The sequence below is a fragment of the Pseudomyrmex gracilis genome, unplaced genomic scaffold (genome assembly GCF_002006095.1).
Source record: "Pseudomyrmex gracilis isolate BER0280 unplaced genomic scaffold, ASM200609v1 scaffold_1460, whole genome shotgun sequence".
Lineage (NCBI taxonomy): Eukaryota > Metazoa > Arthropoda > Insecta > Hymenoptera > Formicidae > Pseudomyrmex > Pseudomyrmex gracilis.
In genome coordinates, this window is record NW_018022044.1 from 18,216 (window position 1) to 28,640 (window position 10,425).

The window sequence follows — 10,425 nt, forward strand, 5'->3', positions numbered from 1 at the left end:
CCAAATATGAAGCAAGATCTGCGCAACACGACACAGCTTTGCTTGGTTTTTACCAGCAAGTTGCTGTTATGTTTTGTCAACAAGCTTGAATATATTTTTGCTAGCAATTTTGCAACATTGCCAGACAAAACAAATTCTGCATCATATTTGATGTCTTTCTGCTAATAAAATTTGTAACAAGCATTTGGCAAAATCTGTTTCGACAGATTTGGTTATCTGGGTAAGTAACTAATATCATTTGCAAAAATAATGTCCAAATGTAATTAATGCTTTTTTTAAGTTTTTCTGTATTTGAATGCGATTATGTTTTATTTGTTGAGTCCATATACATATGCCTCGATAAGAAAACATTTATGAAATTATGTGACAAAATCTTGCATAAAAATTGTGATTTGCAATTATGTAGATATATTTTGAGAAATAGATGTAAAAATATTGATCTTTTATCAAATATATGTAACTATTTGCAAAATTAATTTCCAAATACTATTTCGGCAAAATAATAACAAATCATCTTAACGGAATGTTTGCAAAAAAAAAATTTAATTTAAAAAGAAATTGTTCAATAATTTAGAAAAAACTTTCTGCTATGTGATGTTTAAAACATGTAGAAATATAATTGCATATAAAGAAATCAAATTAATTCATGTATATATATATATGGAAATGCATAACAACTCTTTTCTAATTTTTGACAAATATTATTTACAAAATTTTATTTTGACAACTGTTGCGTTATGGCAAATCATCTTAGTGCAATCATTGCAAAATCGTCGTCATTCATGATGTTATTTTTGTGCAATATTTTCACAATTTGCCTATTGGGATGCCTTTACACATGAAATTAGAATCATTATAAGCTTTGTATTAGTTATGCCAACTTCATGTGTAAGTTCATATATCGACTACAGATGTATTTGCTTTGGACGTTTACGTGCTTCAGCCTATCTTTGTTTAATATTTAAAAAAAGCAATAAAAACGGGCTGAAATTTAAAGCAGCCTTCCAACTGATTACGTGACTGCATAGAATCTTATAGCGCAAACCGCACGCCGTGCGCGAATTGGAAGGCTCTGGTTTAAAGCGCGTAAGCGCCTAAAGCAAATGTATTCTATAGGTCTATATGTTATGTCTGCAAATAAGAAATAATTTCTTTGGTTAAAGGCTCCTGAGTATTTTTACAGTTATATTCAAATTATGACGTCAGAAGCAAGAATTATGTAAATTTTGTAGCGTTTTTGACCAGATTGAATTGCTCCCGAAGGAATTGATAATGAAGTCACTTTAGCAAATCGACTACTTATATTGTTTGATTTACAGAAGTGACTGTACTAGTCGAAAACACTATTTGTCAGTGGAAAGAAATAAAACAGAAGCTCGAAAGAACCGTTACATCAAAAGAAGTTAAACAGACATATAAGTTGATAAAACTACAAGGTTTTTGCGTCTAAAGTGCTCGATATCATAGAAATAGAAACATACACATACATATATAATATATGTGTGTACACATATATATGTGTATACATACATATTAACTAAAATGCGAATAATCACGCCAAAATGCAAATAAAGAACAAATATACAAAAAATACACAGTGAAAACTCGTGAATCTCTGACAATATAATATAAATCTGCAAAGAAAACTACAAAACTACAGAACACATGATCTCTCAAACCAATAACGATATTTTGCCACTTCTACTTTGTAAAAACTTGAACAAGTCTATCTTGTTTATAATAAAAAAGGTATTTGAATCATATAATTACACACAACAGAATAGAATAACAAACTTATAGTCATTTATTATATTTTGAGAATAACAGCCATAAATCATTGCGGCATTTTATACAATTTTGAATATTTATATATATATATGTATATATACATATATATATATGTATATGTATGCATGTATAATATATGATATTATCGCGTTTTTGAATAATACCAAAACAACTTATTAATGAGAACGTATTTATAATGTATGTACAAAAACTTTCTCTTGAAGTCATTAATTTTGTAAAATTCTGTTAGATCTAAACACAAAGAAACCTACTTTTAAAGTAAAAGAATAAAGACGGTGCTTTTGCGATAATTGTTTAATTTAATGTTTGAACATAAACGCTTAGATCTAAGTTGATTCTATTTTTGTAAAATAATACACATCATAGAGTCGTATCTTGATCAAAGAACGATTTTAAAAGATGACAAAATGTTTCTCGCGAAAGACATATACTATACCAAAATGTGTGTGTGTGTGTGTGTGTATATATATCAATTGCATATTACAAATAAAAATTCACATTCACACAAATATCCTACATGCAGTATGTTATGTAATTATTTCATTAACTTTAAGAGAAGATTTATGTATCTTTATATCTTATTATTTTTACAAAATCGCTTATTAATCCTATTTTATTAAAGTTTTTGCAACAAATATATTATTTTCGCGATAATTGTAACGTAATCCTCAGAAAGATATTTTCAGTGACAAATAAATATCTTTCAAATGTAGATTTCTGCACTTTTGTTGTTTTGGATAAATAAAAATAAACATTGAAATGAATAAGAATTGTAGTTATAGCGAAGATTACAATTCTCTAAGGTGGTATTCATATAAAACTAAACAAAAGTGCTTATAATGCTAATTGAATACTCCATCTTGACTGTATCGAGCAAAATTCGCTTAAGGCTCCTAGATACTCATTCCAGCCATATTGAGTTACAAAAAAAAAAGGAATTATATAAAGTTGTTGTCTTGCAACTTACATTGCAATAAACTAGTGTTTTTACACTAATTTATTTCAATATAAGTCTCGTCATAATTCAATACGGCTACTTAGTATCCACTAGTCTTAAAAATATATACGATAACTGAGCATACTGATATCAGAGTTTATATTTCTCTTTCATTTGGATTTAGTATGTTACATAAAACTACTGTTTCTCTCTTTTAATCTCTCTCTCTTTCTTTCTCTCTGTGTGTGTATGTTATATATTTCATTTTTTGATTCAATTATATGTCTTAATTATTTGCCGAGTATAAAATTGTAGAACTATAATTTTGTTATAGTTTACGCGTTGCGTATTATAAATTTTGGACCAAGTATATAGAAGTTTCTTACATGGTACAAAAGGGATCTAGCGACAATCCGCATTTTGAAATAAGTAATTTTGCTTAAGAAAGATGTATTTATTTTAATATCATGTGTATCATGATATTTAATGATATTCATGTACACCTTATATTTATTCCATCACTGATAATTCGATTTAAGTTTGTTCAATCTTTTTTGCATAATCTAAATACCAAAGAAAAACTAAACGACAACTTGGAATTATTTGTAGTATAATTGCAAGAAGAAGTTCACAAATATGTACTAATCAAGATAAAAAACGGCCGATAAAATTATACACAACATGTAAAACACGAAAACTTAGGGTACGTCTGATAAAGCAACAAGTAGCCGACGTTAAAGAATCTCAATACTTGACTAAGCAAAGGAGAAGAAGTGATAGTGTGAAAGAAGAGAAATTGGTGATCGTTATTTCTCGTAACATAACAAACCTCCATTGATCGTGATGAAGTTACTATTTTACTCAATTAAACAAATATGCTTAAGGAAGTAGAATAAACCTCCGCGCCGTTTTTCGGCTCGGACAAGTTATTAAATCAAATGTGTATCGGCACGTGCACTAATAACTCGGCTCGACTGGAAAACACCGCAGCGCACATTTCGCACGTGTATTCCACCGCATCTGGGATTATCGTTTCCGGAACATCGTCTACCGACGCGATAACACTGTGTACAGCAAGCATTCTCGTTGGCGGCGCCGATTCCACCTTTACACTAAGTTTCACGTCGCCATTACTTATTTCCGTTGTCGTGTCAGACCGTAATATGCGTCCCTCATCTCCCTCGTCGGCATTATCTTCTTCTTCTTGAGCGGTAACAACACTCGCCTCGAAAGCGACCTCCAAGTGATTGCCATCCATCACAGGTTCCATTAATTGCGTCGAATCGCCACTGTTTCCCATGATATTATTATTATTGTTATGCAACTGTAACTGTTGCTGCTCTGTATTTGCTTCAACTGACATATTTACTTCTTGCTTCACTGTAACCTGTTTCTGTCTTTTCGGCTTCTTTGCAACCGACGACTTCCTTTTAGAAACATTCGGAGTTGATTCTTGATTTTTACCGACGATATTACCGTTATTGTTTTTATAGCTGTCGTGAGCAGTCTTCTGTATGCCTGGTTCTTGCTTGATATTAATTATCATTTGCTGCGACGATTGTGTTAAAAGCGCTTCTTCTTTCACTGATTTCGCCGGGAATGTTGCCGGCGTGAGTAGCATCTTACCTTCGATATGATAACTAACGTTTTTTGTGCGCGGCCGATTACGTTCGCCGCCCGGAAAGGCACCGGATTTGTGCTCATTTGGCATCACTTTCGGCGTTCGCGTCACCATCGTTTTCGTCTTCTGACCCTTTTTCGCGCCGTCGCTGCCCAACTCAACTGGCACTCGTGTCTTTTGCGTGTGTATCATCTTGGGTCGACCTGACTGATTTGATGTTTGCGCCTCTTGCTTCTTATCTTCTTTACGCAGTTTCTTTTTCGAGACTTTTGACTTAGACGCATTTAACTTAGAATTGCTTACGATCGAGTTTATGTTCTGTAACGAGCTCTCAAAGCTCTTCAACACATTCTGGTAACCTTCTTCAACGTTCGATCTCTGTTTATTTTTCTTGCCAAGTTTTCGTTTTGTATTGTCTTCAGAGTCAGAACCACCACCGCCGCCACCAACGCCGCTGCTGCCACCGACACCACTTCCGCCACCGCCGCCGCCACCACTAACGCCTGCACCAGTATTGCTGGCATTAGCTGTAGCGATGGCTCCGTTATCGGCTTCTGTCATATCGTATGTAAATTCGTTCCTACGCACCATAGTATTTGTTTCATGAGGTTTTAGCTTACGTCTTCTCTTATACTTGCGGGGCCCAGTTTGCGGCTGGCGTCTTAATGCAGTATTGTGGTCGCAATGCTGTACTATATGCAGCACTATTTCCTCAGGTGTGGCGAAAGACTCACTGCATACTTTACATAAATATGGCGTCGCGCTTCCTACACACTTCGGATCTGGACCAGAATGATGAGCCCGCACGTGTTCTCGGAGTACCACCTATGAATAAAGTACAGAATTTTACATATTAATCTAAAAAATACTGATCTTTTTTTCTCCAATATAAAAAATTAGTCTTTTAGGTAAACACACAATTTAAATTTGTGATAATTTTTTTTACAAAATGTATGCTATTTGTGTTTGCGCGCTTAAGAGGATACTGAATCAACAGCAAAAAGTCCGATTCAGCTGCCACTCAGGGCCTCCGCACAAACTCTTTCGTAGCGCGTTAAGTTACGTTAAGTACCAGCCATAAACTTAGATTCGTACGTAACCTTGAACTTTATTCAACGCACAAACAAAAACTTAACGTACAACGTTTATGCTACATTAAGTTAATTTTGTTTATTTGCGTTGAATAAAGTTCAAGTTTAACTACGAATCTAAGTTTATAACCAGTATTTTAACGTAATGTAACGCGTTACGAAAGTTTGTGCAGAGGCCTTTAGTCGCTACGCTGTCCAGTAGAAAAGGCGCTGTCCAGCGCCTTTTCTCGGGACCAAGTCGGACCAAAACAAGAATAAATGTGTGTCTCTCCGGCGCTTCTGTTAAAATTGTACTAATCGTAGTTTCAAGATTTCTTTTCTTACAAAGCTTCAAAATCCTTTTTGACACTTAAAATATTCGTTTATTTGCTAAAAGTATTTTTATTTTGATTTGTACGGCAAATTTTGCATATAAAGCGGAAATAGTCTACGTAATAACAGTCTATAAACTTTTTTTCGTTTTTCTTGTATTTTTATTTTTTATACAATTCTTTATTATATTCTTTTTTTTCTGAAGAAGCGTTTTTTCATTCCGACTAATAGTTTTTACAAAAAATTGGAATTACGAAATGTCAGTAAAACAGAACGGTTCAGCATCCTCTTAAATGATGATCAACTTACTCTTTGATTGAAAGCCCGAGGGCAAATAGCGCATCCATACGGTTTTTCGCCAGTGTGGATACGTTCGTGTTTTCTCAAAGTGCCGCCATCAGCAAATGCTTTCCAACAGAATCGACAACCGTACGGTCTTTCGCCTGTGTGAATACGTATGTGAATCTGTTGTGAGCTGCGACTGCCAAAAGTCTTTCCACACTCACGACACGGGAAAGAACGACCGCCCAACTCCTTATTATGCGAATGACGATGGCTTACGAGAGCTCGTCCGTCAGGGAATTCTTCACCGCACTCATCGCAAGCTACCATTTTGTTACGGTGCGACATCATATGTCTGCAACAACGCAATTCTTCATTCAAATACAAACAGAAATATTATTAAACCTATATAACCAAGTATTTTATGTATGCGTTTTTAAGTATAATATATGAATAAAATAACTAAAAACAATTTAAATATAAAAAACAAAACTGTTGGCTTTTATCATATTTTATTCACCTTCGCAATCTGGCTTTACTGTGGAAGCGTTTGCCACATTTTGTACAACTAAAGGTCTTTTCAACATTATGAACCCACGAATGTTTCAGTAAACTGCGCTTATCTTTGCATGTTTTTCCGCACATCGTACATGTATTCGGTGGTGCGTCCTCGGCATGATTCTGTTTTACATGTTCGGCAACCTCGGCTTCGTCGCGACATCTTGTTCCGCATAGTAGGCAACGACGACTAGGAGATCTTGTTATAAGTTTAAATTACCAAACAAGTATATTTTAAACGGATTCCAATTCAAAAGAGAGAAGCCGTTTCACATGCGATCAATGTTATTGCAATACATTTTCCTTGGTAATTTGACAATTAAATTTATCAATATTACCGATAGCAAAAAATGATATTGCCGATTTTACAAATTACATTGATCGCTGCGGAAACCTCTATACTGTATGATGAAAACTAAGTAAGTACAGATAAATACCTTGAAGCGTGAAGTTCAGCGTGTGCTAATAATGCTAAAGCTTCTTCAAACAATTCTCCGCATACATTGCACACATGATGCTGACTGGAACCTTCCATTGTCTCTATTTCTTGCTTGATGTGAATTCTATGTACACGATATCAAACTTACATATATAAATTTCTGATATTATTATTCTGTAGATATCATCAATCAACAAATAAAATGTGTTTATAAATTAACAATCAACAAAGTATCCTATTAGCATTTTATTACAATATATAAATGCAAAAAATAATTATTAAAAATATGTATTTTTTTAAAACTCGTCTTACTTTTGATGACGTTTAAGAAGATCCAGACGATGAAACGGTACGCCACAAGTATTACAATAGAATTCACCAATTCTCTCATTGTCGCCTGTATATGTACCATCGTTGTCAAACTCTTCTGTATCAGACGGTGACTGAGAAATACCGCCATGTTTGACACGTACATGTTCCCGCAGACTATTGACATCCCAAAACATTTCCCCACATGTAGTGCACTCGAATGGGCTGTCACCACCGTGGATACGAGAATGCGAAGCCAACGCTTTTTCCCTAGCAAATCCGACGCCGCAAAACTGGCAAACATACGGCTTGGTTGGATCGGTAACCGGCCACTGCGTTGGATGTTCCTCGCCAGTAACAGACATCTTTGGCCACTTCGAACTGGATGCATAATTATCGCTGCGTGCAGAATTATCATCGATCAGATCGTCCTCGAACAGTTGTGCATCCTCGCTGTACGTGTATTCATCGTCGTGCGATTTATACACATACTTGCCCATCTCCAGTTTGATATCCTCTGTATTATTGCGCTTCGGCATCCCAGTGGTATTACTCTTTCGTTTGCGTGGCGCGCTCGATTGCACCTTCTTGCGTCTGCCCCTAGTGGCGCCAGTTGTAGTGTCCTCTTCCTCAGCCACCAATGAATCCTCGTCGTTCAGATCATCTTCCAAGCCATCTCGCGATGATGGTGCGTACGCATGGATCTTTAGATGGTTGTTCAGATCGCACTTGCGCACAAAACGTGCTCCGCACAAATTACAACTATGCGGTCGATCAGTTTGGTGCGTCAGAATATGATTTGACAGATTCACTTTTTTTCTAAACCTGCGATTGCAGAAGTCACATGGGTACGGTCGAATGTTCTGGTACGAATCCTGATCGGGTGGTAGTGGTATCTCTATGTCATCATACTCTAGTGGATTGTCTTGAGTTATTTTAGCTTCTGGAATCTCGACCCTTCAAGTACAACATAATTTATTACATTTATTACATTACATTTGAATCCTTATTGATATGTATTTTTTGAGACAGTAATTTTAATAGATGCTGTTTAAAAATGCAAAAATATATCAGAGTAGTAAAAAAAGTAGAATAATGCATAAAATTTAAAAAAAAATACATATATGATTGATTGATAGATAAAAGTTTTATGTATCTTTTTATCAAAACTTACCCATCATCTGGAGGTCTATCCCAATTGTCAGCTATTACCTCTTCTGTGACTTGTATGTTTAGATAGTCATGGCCTTGATCTTGCGGTACTATGTAGATAGATTCCATATCATTAGTTTGAGGTATCATCAATATCTCAGATTCTGTTGTAGGTGCTACATCAGGGACAGTTTCCACAGTTTCTTCTACCGCTACCTCCTCACAAGCACCTATCACCTCTTCTCCAGAGGTAACTAGCTGTGCCTCTAGGCCACATATCACCTCTTCATGAAGATCCACATCTCCCACCCATTGCAAATTTAGATCTCCAGCAACATCCATTTTGTTTGGTATTTAAAATTATTTGATCACTGAAATCACTGCAAGTTGAATTAGTAAATATTTATACTTTATTTTACTTAAACAGTAGAGAGCATATTATTGCCACACAAACAACCAAGTCAAACTGCTTTATAATTGATTTTGTACAAATAAGTACATAATTCTTTTGATGTCACAAACCTGTTACACAAATTGTACTTCACAAACTTTATCATTTACTTATTTGACAGAGTTCATTAATTATTCAACATTTGTATGCAATTGTGCGTTCTTATCGCGATCGTCCGACATTACGGCAGTTCCCGCTGACGACAAGACAATTGCTTTTGAAACACGCAGCGCGGACACACAAACAACGAACTTCTGCAGGTACATTATATCATGAGACGAAACTTCGCTAAAAAAAAATCACAATGATTTTGTATCCCTTCGGTATCTGACGAACGTGACGATTTATGCGATTCGCGGCTAACAGCGAACACAGCGGCGAATATATATCCGTAAATTTTACCCCCCTCCCTCCTACCTCTTCTCGGTCATCTTACCGATGACCGTGCGACAAACGATAATCGCGTCGCACGTAGTGACGCGATCAGCCCGAATTCGAATGATCGGACATCTGTGTGCTACTATCAAGCTCTATGTTGACGTTTCAAGTCTGAGGTTATAATTACATAGGTTATAATGTTAGAGGTTATAAATGACGGAGAATTTGTCGCGTCGTCGAAAAAGACGTGGCGTCTGCGTACGCGGCCAAATGAACACGGTAGCGTTACGCCACTGAACGAAGAAGTCGAGTGATACAACTGGATACAACTAGTGCCGACGACAAAGGCTATTCGAAACTGGCAAAAAACTGATTTAGTTCGCTTTCATGTAACAAGCTTCTCTTTCCAAAAGGAAACGCGCGGCAAAAGCATACCATTGCACGCGGGAGACATTCGAGTGCGGATTAGTATTGAGACGCGAAAAGCAACACGGCAGCGACCGACGTCGAACAATAGTCGCAATTTTACTTACTGTTCGTGTACTACGACGCAACCAATAACCTAACCTAACCAAATAACACTTAGATCGAGAGCAGCGTCGACCTTCGATTGTTTCCAAGCTGGTGGGGGATACGTTGAAAATAAATCTAACACACAAAATGGCGGTTTTTGTGTTACGCGCGTGCACTGGTTTAGTTTGGTTCAGGTTTAAAGGCCGAAGCACAGACTTTTCCATAAAGGTATCTTTTCATACAGCAGCACGCTGCGGCAGCAAAATGTCACGTGACTTAAACTTTCTAGGACTGCTTCCGCTAGGTATATTTAGGCCTGGTTTATGCATAGACCATAGAGCTTATAGATAGGTTTGGTTTGGTGCATATATGTAATACCAGAGAGAAACCTGAGAGCGGCCATCCAAATGTAATTTTTTACGACGGTTTCAGCCGCTGGTTTTAGCCGTATTTCCACAAAAGTGGAACTCAAAGGCCGTTCTACATTAAACGCAAGTCACAGATCTCGTGGAATTGACCAATTGCAGAGTCAAATCAGCCAATCGACCAACGTGATTGATCAGTTCCACGAGA

At 36.2% G+C, this 10,425-nt stretch overlaps 1 protein-coding gene across 5 annotated transcripts; it reads right to left on the minus strand.

Annotated features, from left to right (window-relative positions):
• Window positions 1-1,916: 1,916 nt before the first annotated feature.
• On the minus strand, window positions 1,917-9,960 carry LOC109862187. 5 transcript variants are annotated; one of them, XM_020442147.1, is made up of 8 exons: window positions 9,775-9,862; window positions 9,033-9,249; window positions 8,533-8,890; window positions 7,362-8,315; window positions 7,048-7,173; window positions 6,573-6,809; window positions 6,080-6,407; window positions 1,917-5,192 (listed from the first exon to the last, which is right to left on the minus strand). In XM_020442147.1, the coding sequence occupies exons 3-8, from the start codon at window positions 8,850-8,852 to the stop codon at window positions 3,681-3,683; spliced, it is 3,477 nt and encodes a 1,158-aa protein (XP_020297736.1). In that variant the 5' UTR covers window positions 8,853-8,890; window positions 9,033-9,249; window positions 9,775-9,862; the 3' UTR covers window positions 1,917-3,680. The 5 variants fall into 5 exon arrangements, with proteins under 5 accessions (XP_020297736.1, XP_020297741.1, XP_020297737.1 ...); XM_020442152.1 differs by having other exon boundaries at window positions 7,362-7,757; window positions 7,851-8,315; window positions 9,033-9,862; XM_020442148.1 differs by lacking the exons at window positions 9,033-9,249; window positions 9,775-9,862 and adding an exon at window positions 9,873-9,960.
• Window positions 9,961-10,425: the final 465 nt, after the last annotated feature.